A 22,797-nucleotide genomic window follows, 5' to 3' on the forward strand; every position below is an offset into this window, starting at 1 on the left:
AGGGCCCTGTGGTCCCAGGCATTTTATATACCTGCATGTAGAACTGCATTTCTACAAAGGGCTAGTTATTAAAAGATAACCCTATGCAGAAAAGAAAACCGGTCTAAGCAATAGAATGGAAATGAAGCCATGAAGATAGCGCATATTACACACACTAGCAGACAGATACAAAAATCATGATAGAAATACACGAAATGACACAGGAGGGTAGAGAAATGCCGCCATGTTTCTTCATCGGTAGGCTCTATGTACATTAGCAGCATTTCAAGAGAAAACAGACAGCTGCTGCCTCTTGATCACATATCCCTTAAAGTTTTGAAAAACGCAGACTCATGTAAAGGTATTTTCTTTCACTGTGAGTATGCCGTACTCTCACATACAGCATGACACTTTTACCTCCATAAAAGGCAGTCATTACTACAAATGCCTTCTCATTACAGTATTCATGCAATTTTTTTCCTTTTATGAGAAATAATCATTTCTTTCCACTTTACATCAACTTCATACTTTTCTTACAGTTACTTCTAAATCAACTTTTGCTTCTACCTTTTTTTACTTACACACACAGAGATCCCAGCCTGTTTATAAATGACTGCACGTGAAAAATCTCATGAACACAAAGTCAGATATGATATGACCGACAGATCTTTTTTTTAATGATCAAAACTGGACAGCATTGGATCAAATAGAAACAAGATCATCATACAAGTTGCCTCCGTTTTTTTAAAAAAAATATTGCTTAGTAACATTTTAAGCTAACTTTCAATATTAAAGGAAAAACAAGAAACTCAAGTTTCTCCACTGAGGACAAGCAAGCCTACTTGCATGTTTTAAAGGAAAACAGGCACTTCCTTTTCCTTCTTTAGATAACTCGATATTTCCCCTGCTATATTTACATAGTTCAGGTGTCTAGACAATAGTGTGGTCAATATGTGATAGCGCTGGCCTTGCTTTGTTGTCTGTTGGGGACGCTTCCTTGTGCTGTCTGTCCGAGTACTATACACTTTGTTTTGATTTTTAAGGAGCTCTATTTGAGTATTACAGTCTACTTTTCCAAGCATTCACCTGCAAACATTTTCATCTGACACACTGAACTAGCTCTCTCCACACTGCATTCTCCCCCTCATCTGATTAGTGTCAACACAGCTGCCCTATTCTGAGGAATGTAAACTAATATTGTTGTTAGACCTCCCTCAACCCTAGGAAACTTCCTCAAAGCCTTACAGTCTCGTTAGGATTTTTTTCTTATCCCTTCAGAGATTTAAATCCCTGTGACAAACGTGTTGAGGAGAGATCAGGGAGGCAAACATCAATTCCATAAATAAAATCCTATATGCTATAACATACATTTACATGTATGCATGTATAAATATTTAATAATGCATTGCTCCAAAATAACTTTGTCATCTTACAGTGAAAGTCGAAGTCAATCACCAGACAATAGGGACTTGAGTGAAGTCCCCTCAGGATTTAAGTGGGTCTCTGGATTGACAGAATTCGAAATGAAGATGGCTTAAAAACATCTCACCTGATTACTTAAAAAAAAAAAAAGCATCATTTGCTTTTAAAGGATGAAGTTTGAAGATAGAACTGAGAACTTAACTGAGTTGAGACACAATCAACTAATCTGTCTTAGTGATACATGAATACCCAACAGAGGAGTCAGTTCAGTGTATCTGGCAGAATGTGATCTGCTCTCTCAGTCTGTTCTTATACAAAGTGATTTTATAAACTCCTGAATATTGGGCTTCCTCAAATGCATAACATCACCCAGAAATTTTTCTTTTCCCTTTTCTCCTACTGTTTCATTTTTACTTAAAGAAGAATCTTACAGTCTCCACAGAAAATATTAACCAAGAAAAGAGATTCCTATACACAGTTTGCAAAAACATTACATTGGGTGACCAAGAACCACCAATATGTAAGCTCTTATTTAAAAAATAGAAATGAAATAGCATCTCTAAATGGAGTGCTAAAATCTAAAAGCCTTACCTCACTAAATTGAGCCTGGGCATTGTTTTCCAGGTACAACATGTTAGCTGTAAGATTGATCAATGCCGCTGTCCTCTCTTCTGGCTCCAGGATTTTGCCAACCCCCCACCCCCTCTGAGACCCTTACAGTAGGAATCTACTAAGAAGATAACAGACCTCAAGTCCCTCTCTGTCTTTCTCTCTCTGTACATAATTCTAGGTTCCCTAATATATACCCAACTATAGGCATGAGGGGGCGGGACTCTTCTCTTTACCTGTCCAATCCATCAACTTCCACCTGGACTCCTCCACTCCAATGGAGTGAGGCCTCTCCCATCTCATTAAGTAGTTAGAATTCCTTATCACCAATCTTTAAAAGAAAAAGAAAGAGAGGGGAGAAAAAAAAAAAAAAAACAGGAGAGAGACAGGTAAAACTTTCCCTTGTCTCTTTCATAAGAAAGTACACTCTTTCCTGAAAACAAAATCTCCCCAAACAAACCACAAACCGTACCACCACCAGGACTTACAGAAGGCACTTCAGAAAGTTGTTTTACACTCTGCATCTGAAAAGTAAAACTTCAGGGAAAGCTTTTGAAAGTTTTGTTTCGTTGTTTTCGCTTTTTAAACCTAGATGTGGAGTTTCAAGAATGATTACACAGTTGGAAATTTGGGGAAACCATGCTTATATGTCCTTAATATAAAAATTAAAATCCACTGCCTGATAGGCGAAGGCTTTTCAACTTCTTCTCCCAAGAGAAACGCCAGTGGTTTCATGCAAAGCTATGCTAACATAAGCCACTTGATCATCCAGAGCATGTTTCAATAACAATTTAAACCATTGGTCCCGTTAACTTGTGAAAACAAACAAACATCCACATTATGTACAGGAAATAGAAATCCTGGGGAAAGTGCCCATTTTTTTAAAGCCCTTTAAAAAAAAGCACCTGTTTCTTTCTATCATATTTCTTGAAACATGGAATCAATACAATAGCTAATCTATTTGAATATTTATTTTCTCTACCGTATCTAGTTTTTATTAATGCTCAAAGATAATATTTTTATAAACAGGTAATTACTAATAAAAAGAATAAATCTTAAAGTCTGAAAGACCAATTAGCTTTTGCCTTAAAAATATATTTACATAAATACATGACAACATTCATGTAGAATCTGGCCTTGCTTACCATGATTTAGTGAAGATGAAATGCACACTGATGGTTATTGTGCGATCCACTAAAATATGCTCATTGCTGTCGAGTATTCTACATAATTCAGTTAGATTTATATCTAAACTTCACTCCTCTCCCCACACTTGGGAAGCCAAATTCCCTGTCCTGCGTGAAAGTTATAACTGGACAAGATATCTGTACAGTAAGTTAATATTTAGATTTATTCTAAAATTTAGACGAAAATTAGAAGCCAGAATAGGTTAGTATATAAACTTTAAAAATAAAGTGTGCAAATGCATTCATGACCTTGGATTTGCCTCCTCTTTACTTCACTTTTTGCATCCATAAAATGCATGCACATAAGGGATAATACGATCATGGGGTGATATTTACTTTTTAGCCCCTAAGTTACTGGTAAGAATGTTTCTTTTTCTGCAAAAATTTTTCAGTAATATCATTTGATCTCAAGTGTCCAAGAATATGACAACACTAATGCTACAAATTTATATCAGACAAAATGTTCATTTCTTCACTGAAATATTGGAAAGATGATCTCTTACTACCTGTAATTAACCAAATAAGCTGTAGCTACAAGGCAAAAAAAAAAAAAAAGAAGAGAGAGGGAAAGAAAGTAAAAAAGAAATGACTTGAAAAATGCAATTTCATTATTTGTACCATGAATTTAAATTATACACCCACTGCCAGCTTCTGGGTCAATAGTAGAAAGCAGTTAGCTGTTTCCTTAAAGCTGTGCTTAGTTAAGTGGTTCAAAAACTTGGATGACCCTGAGAATCATCCAAGGTGCTTTTTAAAAACAGATTTCTTGACCTGGCCCCGTATCTACTGAATAAGACTCTCCAGGGATACAACACCTACATCTGTATTTTCTATAGCCCAGTAGGAAGTTCTGAATGAGTCAGGTTTGGAAATCAATCTGGAGTAAATGCCATTAGCACAACTGCCCAGAAAGTCATTATTGAATTCTTTTTTACATGAATAGAGTAGTGTAACCACTTGAACCCCAAATCTAAGGTCCACAGTTTCAGATGTTGATGATATTCTATCAAATGTAAACAAATTTCATCTTTCGCAAAGTCAAAAGATTCCCAGCAGAATGTGATGGATTAAAAAGATCAAATTCCTTCTACCTACCACCTTAGCCTTCAGCACATGCCAGTCAGACTATGATCTCTATCTACATAACTACCAAAATCTAAAATGCGTGTATCTTACATGTAAGATATGATAAATCTGCTGAGGCTACTTGTGTGTTTTGGGTACATGAGGGGAAGGAGTACTGGACTGGGGGTTACAGGAGTAACTAGGAGGTACAGGAACTATTACCAATTCTGTGCCCTTGGGGCAGGTTACTTAACCACTCTGGATTCAGGTTCCTCGTTTGTGAAATGAGAGGCAGAACTAAATGATTTCTAAAGACCATTATAAAGATAAGAGTCTCTGTCCAGAATTCATGGAAGTGATTTAGAGGATTATTTACATTTCTCTTATTTTGCTGGGATATTTGTACCTCAGTTTGCTCAACTTTGAACTGTACAATGAAGCAGTTGAGTTGCACAGATACTAAGATGCTTAAATGACATAAAGAAAAAGGTACAATGTACTGGGGGAAAATCCATGCTTTTTGCTCTAGGATATCCTCCTATTAAATTCACTAATAGCTACTAATCCATTTAAATTTGAATTTAGCACAAACATTTTCATAAAAGAGTGAATCAAAGTACATCAGATAACGTTTGATTTCAGAATTAGTGTGAATACCTGATGTAAACATCATGCATTTACTTAAGCAAAAGGTTACAGAGAAGCAACCATTCTCTGTATTCGCCATGCAACAATGCTAATCTTGGATCTCAAAGGTTTATTAATATGCATTAATTTTCCTAATAACCTAATGATATAGGTATTATTATCCCCATTTTACAGGTAAATAAACTCAAAGATTGTAAGGAGGTTTCCCAAGTTCTCAGGAGTCAGAACAACTTTATTTAACTTTACTCACAGCTCACAGTTTTTCATTCTCAGCCATTTCCCTCAAATTCCTCAAAGCTTCATGGCCTCAGAATCAGGAGTCAGCACTATTCCTTGAATGAAAATGCCACTGCTGTAAATCTAGTGCATTGGAAGGAGAAGTCATTCAAGATGTAAGATTAACATGTATGTTTTCCTGAAATAATACTGTTAAAATTTTGTTGAATATCCTTCTTAACAGATACTCATGTAAGAGCTCTTTGTATATTAAAGATATTAACCCTTATCATAAGTGCTGCAAATATTTTTCCACTGTGTGTATTCCTGTGTGTGTGTTTCTGGTGTTTCAACTCGTATATGGATTTATGGTTTGCTTTTTGGTGTAGAAGAATTTTATTTTTTCCATAACTGAATTTATCATATCATTTTTCTCTTATAATTTATTACTTTTCAAAAATAGTTTGAAAGGTCTTTGCCAGCCCAACATTATAAAATCCTTAAGCCGTATTATCATTTCATATTATTATCGGTTTTTGAATTGTTTCATATGCAAATCTTTTCACTCTCTAGAATTTGTATTGGTATGAGAAATAAATGAAGATACACTTCCACTCAAAATACATAACTTATCTTCATCATTTTATTGAATAATTTTCTCTCTAATTTGACATGCAATCTTTACAATATACCAAATATCAATGTCTCCATTTTATATCTTTATGTAAGAAAGTTAAGCAAGTATATAAATCTTCAGCACACAGGAAATACTTGTCTGAAGTTCTTAATCCACACTATGTAAGCTTGGGTAGGGAAAAACAGGGTACCTATAAAATTCTAGGAAGTAAAAAGTGGAAGCAATTTTGTCTTTCAGATCTATGCCTGCCCCCCGTGGCTTGGGGTAAGTATAGAGAACAAGGAAATGTTTAGGTTTCATGAAGCCATAAAAACGGAGATAAGTGTTTTAGTGGGTTCGCCTCATGAAGACTCTAGTTCTATTGAATTGAGAGAACAGAGAAGTTAGAAGAGGCTTAGTTAGTCATTTATTAAAGTAAACAAAGACTGGTGACTTGTTTTTATATTAGCAGTTGAGATTCCAAGAAAGAATATGTGCCTGGTTCTAAATTTATCAACCCTCTATGCTTTCACCAAAAATTTACCTGAATGACGTAGGAAAATGAATATCTAGCAATATCTCTACATTCTCCCCTCCCTCTAGAGGCCCCTCACCATCACTTTATCTTTCCTAAAGAACAACTATGATCATGTTACTCCTCAGGATGAGTCCATGCCATTGGGACGCGGGCCTCTCACTGTTGTGGCCTCTCCCGTTGCGGAGCACAGGCTCCGGACGCGCAGGCTCAGCGGCCATGGCTCACGGGCCCAGCCGCTCCGCGGCATGTGGGATCTTCCCGGACCGGGGCACGAAATTGCGTCCCCTGCATCGGAGGCGGACTCTCAACCACTGCGCCACCAGGGAAGCCCAAAACCAATTATTTTTGTAGGCACTCAAGATCCTTCTTCACAGGCTGGTCCCAAGCTACCCTCTCAGCCTCATCATCCCTATTTTCCACTCTGCTTGCTACATGCTGGCCCCAGCTGACCATTTCTGTCCCTCTGCTCAATCTGATCCCTCAGTTTGAAATGCCTTCATTCTCTTTACCTGATAAATTGAAACATTTTCAAATTCTTCCAATGAATCTGAGTTCTCCAATTCCCTAGTTGAAGTTCAGTCTTCTCTTATTTTATATGAATGTGTATAAAATAATAATAAAATGCTACCTTACAATGAAAAAATCTGTATAATTGTCTGTCTCCCCTATGAGGCTATGAATTTTGAGGTCAGAGTACACTTCTGGTCATCATATCACATTTCATGTCTAAAAGCTTGATGAATATAAGTCCAGTTGAACAATTTAACTCTGTAAGAAAAAACCAGAAAGTTGAAAATGGATTCTTTACCCAAAGTATTTATTAGGACATGGATGCCTTTCCTATAGGAATCAATAAACAGCACCTAATTACAATAGAAGAGAGAGAAAAATGATGCTTTCCCCAAGGATAGTACGTCAAATCTTCAATAATTATTTGTCAAGAAGGAAAATTGTCAGCATGATAAACCAGCAACAGGCAAAAAATATTGGGGTTTTATAGAGCTTGTGTGAAAGCTAAGAAATGTTGGGACTTTCCAAGCTGCCCCAAAACAAAATCAATCAGATCATTTTAATACCACCCACCATAAAGTCAAAGGGTGACCAGCAAGACACAGTGAGTAACTTTCACAGCTCTAATCTTTCTCAAGTGATTTCCTTCCTTTCCTGCTCCAGACAGGTAAGAAGAATTCGCATTTGTAGACGCTATTGAAGGCCACTAAATTAATTCACCAAATCAATTTTCTCTTAAGTCTAAAGCTAAATTCCAAAGCAAGATAAAAAAATCACATCCATTTTAGGGTCCCTAGTGAGGCTCTGAAAGATGAGTAAGCCTCATAGGTACAGAAGGGGAGTTAAGTTCTGTCCTAAATCTTATAGATGTACTCAAGCTATATATATTTTGTTGTTGTTTGTTTGGTTGTTTTTTGTTTTTTCTGTAAACCTTCAAGTAGAAGGTAACATAGTAGACAGGGTTTAGTTTCTCTCTTTGTATATTTTGTGGATCAGATACTCTTCAGAGCACTTTATATATAACAAACTCATTTAATTCTCATAAAAATTTGTGATATATGTGCTGTTATTATTCCTGTCTTACAGATGAAAATGAAAATACTGATATGCAAATAAATACTAAATGGTGAAATCGAGATTTGAAGGGATCCAAAACAGTCCAAGTAAATAGGTGTCCATATGCAAAGAGATAAGATCATCTTTCATACTGTCTTTAATTTGCACTTAAAAGTTTTAGATTATAAAAATAATGTGATATTTACAGCCCAAAACTGAAAAATAAAAATAAAAAATAGATGCTATCTATAAGCATAACACTCATAGAGAACTATTGCTAAAAGTTTCCTTGGTCTTTTCTCTATGTTTATATACATATTCTGTAAGCAAAATTGGATTATATTCAACATTTTTTTTTCTTAGTTATTATGGTATTATGAGCATTTTCCCATGTTAAGTATTCCTACATCTAAAAGTACTGGGTCAAAGTTTATGAACGTAAGTGACTTGATAGGTACAGAATCAAGTTATTTTCCAAAGGGCTGAATCAAATTGCATTTGTATGAGGTTAAGAACCACAGTATTAGAATGATCTTTTCCAACTATACAAATGAAAACAAACATTTTCTTATTTTAGTATGAATCCCCTTGATTGTGAGCAAAGTTAAATGTATTCCAATATGTTTCTTAGCCCTTTGCATTCCTTCTTTAGATGATCTAGTAATGTCCTTTGCTTTCCCCTCCAATCCCTACCTCACTGGAGTAGTAGTGTTTTCTTTAGTAATAAAGATATTAACTCTGACATAGTTGTCATATATTTTCCAAGTTTCTTTGTTGTTTAGTATTATATATATTGAAATAGAAATTCTGATTCCTTTATTACATAAAAATGACTTCTTAGCCATTTATCCCAGAACCTAGAGGTAACCGCTGTTAAAATTTTGGTATTTTCTCTTCCAAAGATATATATTCCATATAATTCTGTGTGCTTTACAAACTGAACATATGATAGAACATATTAAAGATATATTTTGTTAAAAGTGTGTATATGTGTCTGTATAAATGTATGCATATAGTTATTTTAAAAATTAACCTGTTAATATGATTGCATACTCAGGTCATTACTCAGGTATTTTAATTAAACCCTGTTTTTAAATTGCTGTATAGGGCTATTGAATTAATTTAGCCATTTCCCACTCATTGGGCATTCGATTTGTTTCCATTTTTCTTTAACACTATAATCTTAAAGCAAAACTGTACTACGCAGGCTTCCCTGGTGGCACAGTGGTTGAGAGTCTGCCTGCCGATGCAGGCGACAAGGGTTCGTGCCCCGGTCCGGGAAGATCCCACATGCCGCGGAGCGGCTGGGCCCGTGAGCCATGGCCGCTGAGCCTGCGCGTCCGGAGCCTGTGCTCCACAACGGGAGAGGCCACAACAGTGAGAGGCCCGCGTACCGCAAAAGAAAACCTGTACTACGCTATTAATTAAAATACATTATTAGAAGCTGCATTATTTGATTATGAGATATTTAAATATTTTAAAGGCCAATAGATACTATTAAACTGATTTCCGGATATTATACCAGTTTCTCTTTAAACCGTCAATATAAAAGAGCTCACCCTGCCACAACATCAATAGCAACTATAATTATTTTCTATATTTTTAATATTTTAGAGTAAAAATGAACAAACAAAATTAACTTTCTCCTACTGCTATTATACATTATTTATTAAAATGAACATACTGATCTCCATCCCCATTAGTTGGTCACCTTTGGAAAGTGCAGATCTTTAAACTACACCGACTTGTATTTGAATATTGGTATGTTTACTTATCTTCTTTGAACCTTCATCTATAAAATCAAAATATCACCCTATAACATTTAACTTCCTAACCAACCTATAGGAGTGATTAGTTTATAATAGGTTCTAAATGGATTTCAGAACCCTTTTATCCTTTTATTTATTCATATCTGTAGTCTGGACATGCTACTAAATACCTCCAAAAATTCTGTTTTTTTTTTTTTGTCCTGGCTGCGTTGGGTCTTCCTTGCTATACGCGGGCTTTCTCTAGTTGCGGTGAGCGGGGGCTACCCTTTGTTGCGGTGCACGGGCTTCTCATTGCGGTGGCTTCTCTTGTTGTGGAGCACGGGCTCTAGGTACATGGGCTTCAATAGTTGTGGCTCGCAGGCTCAGCAGTTGTGGCCCATGGGCTTAGTTGCTCCACGGCATGTGGGATCTTCCCGGGCCAGGGCTCGAACCCGTGTCCCCTGCATTGGCAGGCAGATTCTTAACCACTGCACCACCAGGGAAGCCCCAAAATTCTTACTTTTTAAACACTAGATTTTCTAGTATTTCAATAGATACTCTGATTAAAACTACATTTCATTCCTTTCCTTTCTGCTTACTGCCATACCCGCCGAATAGCTGGTGCTGCACTTAAGTGGTCATAGACAATTCAGTCAACTGCCAACTTGGAGGAGCGGAAAGAGCACTGGAATCAACAGCAGAAACCTGGGGTCCAGGTCTCAACTCTCATTTAGAGTTAGTCCTTTTCATTAAGTGGATGGATAATCAACAGATATTCACTCAAGCTAATTGCATAACACATCACCTTTCCTTGTTTCCATACCGGGATATATTTCAGTATGATAATAGGTTTTAAATAATTTACCCTACCTAATAACTATAGGGAAATCAACCCATCTTGTCTTTAAGGATCATGTGTGAAAGGATATTGCTCCAAGAGTCATGGACTTTGGGTTAAGTTCTGGCTCTGCCAGTAAATTGATTATGTTACAGGAAACAGGACATTTCCCCATCTATCTTGCAGTTTTCTAATCTGTTAATTGGATTTAGGCTTGTTACGTATTTCGCGTCCTATATTACTGTGATTCTAGTCTCCTTGGTGTTCACGTTTTTCTGTTTAACCATCTTCTAAATTTTACTATTGATGAAGGCAGACAACTTCTCTATCAACTTTATATCTCACATCTTTTCCTTGCAGTATTTCCTTTTTAAAGAGCTGGTGAAAGCAGTTGATTTTATAGACCAGTTGATTTCTGTCAAGCTTTCAATCTTTCTATCAAGCTGGAGATTTTAGGCTTCACTTTTAGTTCCTCATTTTTTCTCTCCTCAGCAGGAATATAGGTTGGGCAGGGGATGCCTCATTCTTCCTGGAGGCTGTATTTTGAGGCAACTCAGCTTTCTTTCTTACATAAGTCCTCTCCACCCTTTCCAGGAAAAAAAAAAAAAAATCCATAGGCAAAATAAAAAGGAGGTGCATTTACTCTGGAGTCCTGGACGAACTCCAGGGAAATATCACATTTTGTCTCTTTTAATTCAGACTCTCAGAGAAAGTGAGTTCTAATGTCTTTCTTTTATTTCTGCACTCATCTTCAGTTACAGGAAATGTCTCTCACTGTTAAACACAGTAGAGCACCAGGCAACAGAATGGAGAAGTCACTGGTTTGTAACTTTGGGAAAACTTCAATGATCTCATCTCTGAATCTCCCCAGTGTGCACACTACCTTTGTATCAGGGACCATGGGGGTTGAACTGAGCCATTCTTGGAGCCCTGTTTTCACTCATCCTCTCTGCTGCACTATTCACACTTGCACTACATCTAGATCCTAAGTATGAAAAAGTGGTGTACGTGAACATGGTGTGTGTGTATAAAATATATGTAAATATATATATATATATATTAAGTTCCACTTTATGCACCCTGTGACTTGCTATCTGACCTCGAAGTAGTTATCTAGCCTCTGTGTTTCTTAGCCCCCTACAGGTACGGCAAAGGGTTGGCCAATTCCTATGGGATTTCTAAAGTCCTATCTCAGCCTGACAGTCTCAGATTTTCCATACACTTTTTTTTAATTGAATAAAAGATTCTTTAGATTCTATAGTGCTTCACAATTTTCAAAAGTTTCACACACACATGACTCCATATAATCCCATAATAACCCTTTTTCTCCCCCTACCCCTATATTGCCCCTTTCCCCTTCTGTCTCCCCACTGGTAACCACTAATTTGTATTTCTATATCTATGAGTCTGCTTCTTTTGTGTTTTATTCACTACTTTGTTGTATTTTTAAAATTCTACATACAAGTGATATCATACATTATTTGTCTTTCTCTGACTTATTTCACTTAGCATAATGCCCTCCAAGTCCATCCATGTTGCTGCAAATGGCAAAATTTTATTATTATTTATGGCTGAGTAATATTCCACTGTATGTGTATATATATATATATATGTGTGTGTGTATGTGTGTGTGTGTAATATATCTCACATCTTTATCCATTCTTCTGTCAATGCAATCCCTATCAAAATATCAATGGCACTTTTCACAGAACTAGAACAAATAATTTTAAAGTTTGTATGGAAACACAAAAGACCCCAAATAGCCAAAGAAGAAGATCATGCGCCCTGACTTCAGACTATACTACAAAGCTATAGTAATCAAAACAGTACGATACTGGCACAAAAACACATGCATAGATCAATGCAACAAGATAGAGAGCCCAGAAATAAACCCACACACTTATGGTCTCCATACACTTCTAAGGGATACTAACTATACTCTTACCATGCAACTGTTGTGATAATGTCTGTTTGGGCAGAAAAATGCTACATAGAATAAGGAAAGTTACACTTTAAAAAGAAGGCAAAATGATCAGGAAAACAAGAAAGACTGAAGCCCTAGCTGGACCCAGTATAAATGATGTCCCTAACTACCTTCAGCAGAGGGGTAAAAGTAATTTAGGAATGACAAACTGTGGTGTTTTCTCAGAACTGGGAAAGCAGCATGCACTGGCTGCTCTTTCAGACAGAGATGTCACCAGGCTGCTGTAATCTTCACTCTGTGACAGCAGGCCATGAGAGTAAAAGTACCACTCACTGTTAGTGTGGGGTACAATAAGCCTTGGTCCAAAAAAATAATAAAAACATAAAAAAAAGTGGCTTCTTGGTGTTGTTTTTGTACCAGAGACTCTGAACACAGAAGAAAGTAAAGCATACATGGAATTAGAAGTCTCATAGGTAAGGTTTGGAGGTAAACCCTGGGGATTGCTTATCAAAAAGGAAAACCAAATCTAACATCAAGAGTACATACATGACAATGTGGTGGTATGGATCCCATGATCAATTCTAGCTTTAAAGTAGTCTATGTTTCTGTCTAGGAGTGCCTCTATTTAAAAAGTCCTATTAATGGACAAAGAAGGATGCAGAAGTTTAGGGGATTTATAGTAAGAGCCTTAGGATGTATATCATACATTGCAGTTTAAGAGCAAATAGATCTTATATTTCCCAATGCTGCAGCTTTGTACATCCTGGCTCCTCCATCCTCTCAGACAGGCAAACTCAAATGCATTTTTCAACTCCCATATAACGTGTTTCCTCTATTTTACTCAACATTTGAGTGTCTGTTATGTACCCAGCATGGTGCTAGCACCTTTGGATCATTCCTTGTCTTCTCTAAGCAGCCAGTTACTTTGGCCTCTTAATTTTTACCCAATTCTATGGATACCTATATTATTATAGATCTCATCTCATTGCTTTTTAATTCTGTTTTCATGAGTCCCACACTAAAATATGAGGACAAAGGTGATGCCAGATTTAGTTCTGCACTTCTGCAGCTTGGGAAGTGTACAGAATAGGCACTCAAATTCTGTTTACCAGATGACTATTCTGGTTTGATCCATCAGACACATCTGCAAAGCAGGCCTGGAATTATTACTCCCACTTCTCAGATAAGGAAATCAGGTTACAGAGGGGTTAAATGTTATATTCAAATTCACACATAAACTATGCTTAAGGTTGCATGTGCTCCTGTGCCGTACAAGTTGCCTCTCACGGAAGAGATTACCCTGTCACACACAGGCCTTAACAATGCGGATGAATTCAGCCTCAGAGTAAATCAATTTGTTTGCATGCTAGGCAGGAAAAATGAGCGGTCCTGTTGCCACAAATGACTCCCAAAGATATTCTTTCCCCTTTAGCAGCTTTTTCCCCTTCATGTTGATCTCCTGAGCTTCCTACTATTACAGACACAATGAACTGACTTAATTTCAGCTTCCCAAGCTTGATTCACCGCTTGATTAAAAAGGGGTGCAACTAAGTAGGTGTGCCTCCGTGACCTGAGTGGTTAAGCCAGATCTTCTGGCCTGAGGAGGCCACTGGTTTGATTTTGTAAGAAAGCATTATCTGCATTGATCATTAACTGGACAATTCTGCAACAGCTGTCTCAAAGAGATTAAAGAAAAAAAAAAAAAACACTCAAGAGGAGAGCTGCGTCTAAAAACTCTAGGTAATTTCCAATAAAGACTGACACTGACTTCAGGATTCAACTATACGTTGCTTAAAAGTAAAGAGAAACTCAGCATAATAGCTTCCTAATAATAAAGAAATCATTTCTTCAAATGGAACCCAGTGCAGTTGTTGTGTTCAAATCACAGAAAGAAACGTGCAAAGTCAGACGTCATTATACATAATCTGAAAACACACACACACACAAACACACACACACACACACACACACACACACACACACTATGGAGTAGATGGAGCAGCTGCCCCAACAAAATGAAAATAAAACTGAGGCATTACTTGTAACTCAGTTGCTCAGTGAATGAAATGCATATATACTACTCCCATCTTAATCAACTACTTATGCTCCTCTTTTAAAATTATTCCTTTTTATGCACTAGATTTTGTAATTCAGATAGATTCTCTGCGAGGTAAGGAGTTTAAGCAACATTGTCAAAGGGCTAAGTCAATGACAGTATAAGTGGTGTGTCCTGAATCTGTGAGTAGGATTATGACCGAACCAGGATACCGATATTTCAGTCTGAGCATCTCTTTAAAAGATAACATTCATCTTCTTCTCTCCCAACTCATTCCTCAAATGGTTCATATTCTTACAATTTTTATTCAGCAACCATAATACATTTTAGTCATGGTCAATAGCTAGAAGACTATTTAGGTAAACTAAAACTCATGCATGATCCTCAAATAGCAGATCACCTCCCCTTTTATCTCCACTGTTACTCTAGAGAGGAATAGGTCAAACATTCATGTTGGTACACCTCACTGAGAAAATGGTCAGATTTGAGCATTACTTCCTCTCTCTTTCTAAATAGGCAATCTAGATAGAAAAACAAAAGTCAAGGCTAACATAGATAGTAGCTGCTTAAAAATTTGTTGATTTGTTATTATCTTAAGGTGAAATAATAGATCCATTGGGGGTACATTAATGCTAGAAGGGATATTTGAGACCATAATTTAGAGACCATATTATTTCTTTCACACATACACACATATACTTTTCATGTCTAATATTAACCAAATCCTTTATTGTGCATGGTCTTGCAATAAGACTCAAAAAAGAATAAGATTATCTGTCCTCAGACTTCCTGATCCAGTGGAAGAGACATATGTAAGAAAAATTAATATGTTTACAAATGTATGTAAACTAGTAACTAAAATAAATACTAAGTGATACGTTACAAGTAGCAGTTCTATGGAAACACAGGAGGACTGATTAATTCCCCATTTGAAGATAAGGAGTTGAGTCTTTAAGGTTGAGAAGGATTTGGGAGGAAGAGAAAGGAGACATTTCTGAATGAAAACAAAAGCATGGGCCAAAAGACAAAAACATGAAATTATGTACTCAGAAGAATAAGATGGAGTTAGGTGAGCTTGGTGGGATATGGGAGATGGAAGGTGGTATAGGAGAGATATGTTCGAATACGATTGTGGTGGACTCCAGTTATCTTTATCTTTCTCATACTTAAGGGAACTAAGCCTTTATGATTTATGAGTTGATTTATGAGTTTATGTCCCTGAAATTATAGTTCAATCAATTTGGCTTTTAAATTAAATTTTTTAAAAAAAGGAACAGTTACAGAGGTGTATATATTTGTCAAGATTCATTCACATATTTGGATGCCTTTTTGTACATAAATTATGTTCAATAAATTTGGCTTTTACATTTAAAAAGCAAAAACAAAGAAGCAAAAATCTTCCCTGAAGATAAAGGTTTGGGCTAGATCATCTCTTATTTCCTGTGACTCTATCTCTCTAATTCCTTGGATTAAAAATGGAAAATCTCCACATGAATTGAAAGCATATCAAAGAGACTCTAGAGTTTAAGGGACAGTCTTCTGCCACTGCTATCACCAAAGATCAACATCAACTATTCTTCCCTCTCTCATCCCCTCCAGAGAAGTGTGCCTGCCAAGTTCACCCAACTGTCACAACAGCATTTGCCCTCTGACCTTCAGCAAACAATGCACAGAATACCATTTTAAACTACTAGAGGCTGTACCCTTACTTCTTTAAAGACTGACCTGCAAGGCTAATTAGAGAGTTCAGTGCTCTGCCTATCTGGGGCTAACACTTAAATTTAGAACTGTAAAGCAAAACCAGTCCTCCAACAGATCCACAGGCTTGGAGGACTCTAACCCAGCTGGGGCTGGCCTAGAAAGGATATTCGAGTTTGTTCTCAAGATGGTTTAGGGATTCAAACACAAGGACCCATTTCTTCATATGGGTCTCAGTAGTTAGCAAGCAATTAAGAATTTGCTCATAATTCCTTTTCCCATTATTTCCTAGGACTATAGGTAGACACACTTTCTCTTCTCTTGCCCCATCAAGAAGAGCAGGCAAAGGACAAAGGGTCCCATCACTTTCTCTGGAGAGAAATGTGGTATTCTAAAGATAAGGGATGAAAGACAATGCCTGACTTTTAGTGTTGGCAACAGGAGCAGTGATTCTAAGCACTGGTAAAAATAGAACTAAAAAATATTACATCGTTAAGAAACTTTAGAAATCACATAGCCCAAAGTTTTCATTTTAGAGACAGACGATATAAAACCCAAAGATGGAAAATAAGTTTCCCAAGCTTCGCAACTACTTTGTGAATATGAAGTGGCACTCCTCATTCTTAGTATTGCATCATTTGAAAGAATTACATTACCCATTGCATTTAACTAAGAGAAATATGTGTTTACATATGTTGCCATGGCTTGCATTCTAAGGGTACCAGAATTGCATCTCATGGACTCCATTCAGCTGCCTCAAGTTCTGCTTTGAAATCTGTTAACTTTTGGTCACTCTGATGGGTTTTCTAATAAACATATGAAGGTATTAGTAAATGTTAATCTCCATTAATTGCTGTTTCTCTCTGGTGAAAAGTTTTTCAGTTTTAAGTTTGAGCCTCCTAAAAGGTAAAAGAAATATGAATTAAGTGAAAAAGGCAAGTTAGATATCTGTAAAAACTGATGACATGATGCTTCAGATACTCCAAGAAGTATAATGGGTACTCATGTATATTGAAAAGTTACCTCACAAAAGCTTGGAAGAAAAGAGCACGCTCAAGCAAATAGAAAGACAAAACTAAGAGGAAACAAGGAGAGGGAAAAGTGACATCAGAGAGTTGTGTAGAAGGTAGTTTTCACTTTACACTGAAAGGACAAAACCTGGCATCTAGCAAGAGGAGCAGCATCCCCTGGGTTTGGGCTGAAAAATAAAAAAGGAAGTAAGACTGACTTGAGGGAGAAGAGAGTTTGGGGTTATGAAAAGCTTATCTACCTATTAAGCTAAAGTAAGTGAATTCAGCTCATGGCAAATGACTTATTTATACATAGGTTTAAACTCTATTTCCTTTCTGTAGAAGGACTTGCACCCAAAAGGCCAATTGAGGACATGGGTCTTGAGGATATATTTGATGACAGTATTTACTAACATTTGTACAGCCCTTCATATTAACAGACTGATGTGCTATGTCGTTGTTCCTTGGTATCTGCAGGGGATTGATTCCAGAAACCCAAGGGATACCAAAACCCCAGATGCTCAAGTCCTTTATACATAATGGCATAGCATTTGCATATAAGCTATGCACTTCCTCCCATATACATTAAATCATCTCTAGGTTACTTATAAGGGCTAATACAATGTAACCACTGTATACATAGCTGCTGCTGTGGCAAATTCAAGTTTTGCTTTCTGGAACTTTCTGGAATTTTTTTTTTCCTGAATATTTTTGATCCCTGGCTGGAAGAGCAGCAGCTCTAAGTCAAAAGGCCTGCCTTAAAGTCCTGGTCCTGATACTTGCTAAGTCTGTGGGCTTGGCAGAGACCTGAAACTCCATTTTCACATTTATTAATGGGGATACCACCACATACATCACCTCAGTTACAAGGTAACAGTGAGAACTGTCAAATGAGACAATGTGTTTTACAAACTTTAAAGTGGGAGGGAAAAAGAAAAGAGATGAGAATAACCAACAGTAGATTGAGATTGCCAAATAAGTGATACATGCAATCATCTGTGGGGTCTCCTCATCACACTCTTTCCCCCAAACACCCAGATGAATACAACTGCTTTCACATTTTCTCTTTCATTGTCTCAACCCATGAGCTCACAAAAGAATTTGGCCACAATGAAAGATGTCTGTAGAGGCACTACTGAATATATAGTTATTTTTTATCTTCTGCCAAGTATGAATTTTTTTTTTTTTTTTCCTGCGATACACGGGCCTCTCACTGCTGCGGCCTCTCCCGTTGCGGAGCACAGGCTCTGGATGCACAGGCTCAGCCGCCATGGCTCACGGGCCCAGCCGCTCCACGGCACGTGGGATCCTCCCGGACCGGGGCACGAACCCGCGTCCCCTGCGTCGGCAGGCGGACTCTCAATCACTGCGCCACCAGGGAAGCCCTGAAATTTGTTTTAAAGGAAATGCTGTTTGTTAAAAGAAAACAAATTTGTGTTTAGACAAAACATGAAACATCTAGTCATGAATTAAGTGGTTGTTTTTGTTTGTTTTGTTGTTTGTTTTCCATATCAAGTGATATTTTTCTGATCTTCAGCGGACACAGACTGGATGAATCTGTGTCCTCCTTTCCACCTAAAATTAGGGCAGTTACTTTCATACTGTAATTATGGAGCTAAAGGCCAGACTACTTTCGTGGTTAGATGTATGATAACTTTTGAGACATTCACTCACCCTGAGTTTTCTATAATTAAAGAAAAACAACAACAAAAATCTCCTTTTCACACAACATAGTCAACTAGCAAACAAAACAGAAAAAAAAAGAACAAAAAAAAATAAGATGGAGAAGATGATTCAACAGTATTTTCAATGTCCCTTAGTATATATGCATGGTGGTTTAACATCTTGAAAATTATTCTAATCTCTACTTAATAAGGAACAAAGTTACCTAACTTACAAAAAACATGTGGCAGTCAGTATTGTTCTTCAGCTCTCCTAAGGACTGGCTTCTGAATTTTGAGTCATGGTCTGCTAAAAGGAAACAATTTTGGTTGGCAGCTCACCCTCTTTGTCTGAATTAACAAGATGTGTACAAAATTAATGAAGGCATACTCAAAGAGATATGAGTCCATCCACCTTATTAAACACAGCTTCACTTCACAATGGTTTCTTGGAGACATAATGGCTTGAAGCTGTCTGAAAGATTTATGATAGAAGGACTTAGACCTAAAATAAGATTCACAAGGGAAATTTCTCAGGAGTAAAACAAATGCAAGAATGAGACTCAAAGGGGGTATAGTCTGACATGATCAGAAGGGATTAAAAAATACAGTAAATGTCTTAGTTGATACAGTAGAAGTTTCTTTTTTCAGATACAAACATTGTAGGGGAAAGTGCATACAGAACATTGCACCAAGATCAAGATAACATTTAGAGTGATTGCTTCATATCCTGGTGACTTAGCTTCCCAGAGAAAGAAAAAAAAAATTACCACTGATCTTCCTTTGGAAATCTTTTCACTGATTTATTGATCGTGGAGGCGCCCGCTGAGTAAATGGAGAGACCCTATTCTCTCTTTACACTGAGGGGCCTTGATGTTTGAAGATACAGCTGCCTTCAGATGCTCAGATAAAAGACACTAAGTGCAAAGTAGTAGTATTATCTACTTATTACCCCCACTTATCTGCTTATTCCTTCCTTGAAGTCCTACTTCTGTCTGCAATATCAATCACTTCTCCGGCAGCTTGTCTCACTACAAAGGGAGGATTTGATCCCCCGCTTAGCCCTCCAGAAGCAGCAGACTCGTGCAAGACGAATTCATTACACCACCAAGGACGCAGGACGGGATTATCTGGGGACTGGGGGTGGCATGCTCTTAGAGCACAGTTCCTGACAATGCAGCAGAAATTCAATCTACCTTTCCATCAAACATGACGGTCTAGGCACTAAACTTGACACTGAGTGAACACCAAACACATTAGAGGAAAAGTCTCAATACTTTCTCCAAGTAAATATGAGTTGCAGTTAGGCAAAATTGACAATGTGAGAGCAACTGCTTAACATTATCCAAAAAAAGTTTGATAGTCTCAAGTTGGTACATATTAATTGGTGAAATACAAAGTTAGGTTCAAGATATATTATATATGATTAAAACATTAAAGGCAAGCACCATAGTGTGGTGGGAACAATCAGAAAACATGGATTCTAGGCTGGCTCCTTCACCAACTGGCTGTGTAATCTAGGGCTTGTCACTTCACTTTTCTGAGCTTCGGTTTTCTTATTGGTTAAAAAAAAAAAAAAAAAAAAGCATTAACTAATAGATGATCTCGAAAGCCAGTTCTAGCACTGACATTCTAAGTGAGTGATAGACAATCTGGTTTTCCATTAAATTCAAAATAGGTGTTCCTCTTGGGAAGAGATACATAAAAGTTTGGGCCAGGTACAAGAAGCAAATTAGCAGAGTGTGTCTGTATGAACTCCTAGGTTCATTAGAAAGGTTTGTTTATTTAACTGTCTTCATTAACTGCTCTTAGTACATCAAAGGAGTGTTTCCAAACCCTTACAATTAGTCATGTAAACAAAAGCACAATTTATCACTTCGCTATGCTCAACAAACAAGGTTTTCAATACACTATCAAATCTTACTGAGGAAAATATCCCGACTAAAACCATTAGGTTGGGCATACAAATACTAAACTGGGTCTTGTACAGAGAACATTTTCAACATATTTTAAGTGAATCAATGAACTTGCTGAACGTTGATGAGAACTGACCTATTGATCGACATGAAAAGATGTTGACCAGACGTTTTCTGAGTTAGTTGAATTACACCCAAGATCTCACTCTCTGATAACCAGCAATCAACCAAGCAAACCCTTATTCATTCTTAAGTAGTACTGATACAATTGAGTATGCCCGAATATTTAACTCAGGAGGTCTAAGAGAGAGTTTGTAATATTACCGAAAAGAAGGCAATCATGAGTAATAAAGTGATGGTTTCTTCAGGACCAATTAGGTGGTCAGTGCTGAAAATATCTTTCATGGTTATATTATATATATTATAACATATAATATTATAAATGTCACCTGCAGGTAGACTATGAAACAACGTTAAAGAAAATGTGTCTTTGAGATCCTATTCTTTTTAACTTGGAACTCCAGAACAAGAGCCATAGTTTCACTTGTTTAACAATATAAAATATTATGGATGCCTTTTATTTAGTCATACGTACTAACCTGTACATTAATGAAGTTAAATGGCTTTTGATAACACTTAATTACACCCAAATCCGAAGAGTTAATGTACTTTGAATGGCACTAGATACACATTTCATGCAGTTGTGAAGATCAAGAGTGATAATGGTGTGAAATAACTTTTTTAAATTGCAGAAGGTTATTCAAACATAAGATATTTTATTTATTTGTCTGTTTTTGATGAATATGTATCATTTTCTAAATCCTTACTGCAATTAGTTTTGATTCATTCAAACTAAAACCTCCAGCATAGAACATAATTTATGCAGTGGAAGTGACTGATTAATTTCAAGAGAAAACTTGCAACATTAAATGTTTTGTCCTGCCTAATAATCTTTAGCGATGACTTGGATTAGCCTCTTCAAATTTGCATGAAGTCAGAGAAAAACGTTGTTCAAAGAAAAAAAGAACAGCCTTCTAGGCACAAAACTTTTTGACAATTGCCCAAATGCCCAAACTTCTGTTGCTTAAATCTATTGCAAACCATTTAATAGATGTCAAAGAAGCATTTTAAATTAATATGTACACGTTCCAGATGAACAAAAAAAGCCATAGAAAACATAGGGGGATGGCAAACTTCCAAAAAGGATAGACAAGAAATTGTTAGAGGGATTGTATCTAGTTTTCAAAAGTTACATCAAGGCAATGAGAAAGTAGGACTGACCTGATTTTAAATTAACAGATTAAGGGTCACTTAGTCTAGCGTCTTCATCAGGTTCTATGTGGCATACAGAAGACTCAGATCATATAACTAACTTCCTTAAGGCGCTCACAATTTAAAGAGGTGAGCCCGCTGCATCTCCAAACCATTCAAAAAACATTGGCCCAAAACTAAATGGTGCCAGGCTTTGTAATGTTTTTAAAGAAAAGAAAGTAATGGTTCCTGCTTTTATGGAACTTTGAGCCTGGTGAACAATCTGTTGTCATTTATGAATCAGTTTGTGACTCATTATTGGAATGTATTCAGCACTGCCAAATTTAGTGTATAAAATGAGTAATCAAATTGGACAAGATGATTCTAATTCAGAAAAAAAGTTAGCATTAGAATAAGGATGCATTTTCTTATGCTCCTGCTAAGCTTTCATTGAAGATGAGTGACAAAGGAGATGGTCCAGGAACAGAATTGCCCAAGGTGGCCACTTTGAAGTGGAGCATGTTTGAATGTCTAAATGGGTACAGTCTTTTTAAAAAAGTTTTATTTCTCTTTTGATGCATCTCAGAGAGGGTACATCAACTATCTGTAGTATATATTTATTATAATCCCATTTTTACTCAGAGACCATATTATTTTATCTATTGGATTAAAACTAAACAAATGATTATGCTTCAAATGAATACCAACTAAGTGGGAGAATACCAAGGAAGGATCAACCATAGCTCTTGCATCCACTGGGCACATAATCTCTAATCCAAACAGATGGAAGAGCTGGTTTCTCAGACATGAATTGCAACAAAAATACACACATATATAACAACATCCATA

At 36.8% G+C, this 22,797-nt stretch overlaps 1 protein-coding gene across 8 annotated transcripts in view; it reads right to left on the reverse strand.

Annotated features, from left to right (window-relative positions):
- Positions 1-22,797, reverse strand: part of TP63 (tumor protein p63) — a 219,781-nt gene that overhangs the window by 96,690 nt on the left and 100,294 nt on the right. For 2 of the 8 annotated variants that reach the window (XM_029214933.1, XM_029214936.1), the window contains exon 1: positions 1,993-2,175. The exons of 4 other annotated variants lie outside the window; for them this stretch is intronic. In XM_029214933.1, the coding sequence (XP_029070766.1) occupies positions 1,993-2,034 (42 nt within the window). In that variant the 5' untranslated portion in view covers positions 2,035-2,175. Of the gene's footprint in view, positions 1-1,992; positions 2,178-22,797 lie in introns of those variants that run through there. 2 more of the 8 variants (XM_029214937.1, XM_029214938.1) reach the window with 2 other exon arrangements.

The sequence above is a fragment of the Monodon monoceros genome, unplaced genomic scaffold (genome assembly GCF_005190385.1).
Source record: "Monodon monoceros isolate NGI ecotype Baffin Bay Population unplaced genomic scaffold, NGI_Narwhal_1 Super_Scaffold_11, whole genome shotgun sequence".
Classification (NCBI taxonomy): domain Eukaryota; kingdom Metazoa; phylum Chordata; class Mammalia; order Artiodactyla; family Monodontidae; genus Monodon; species Monodon monoceros.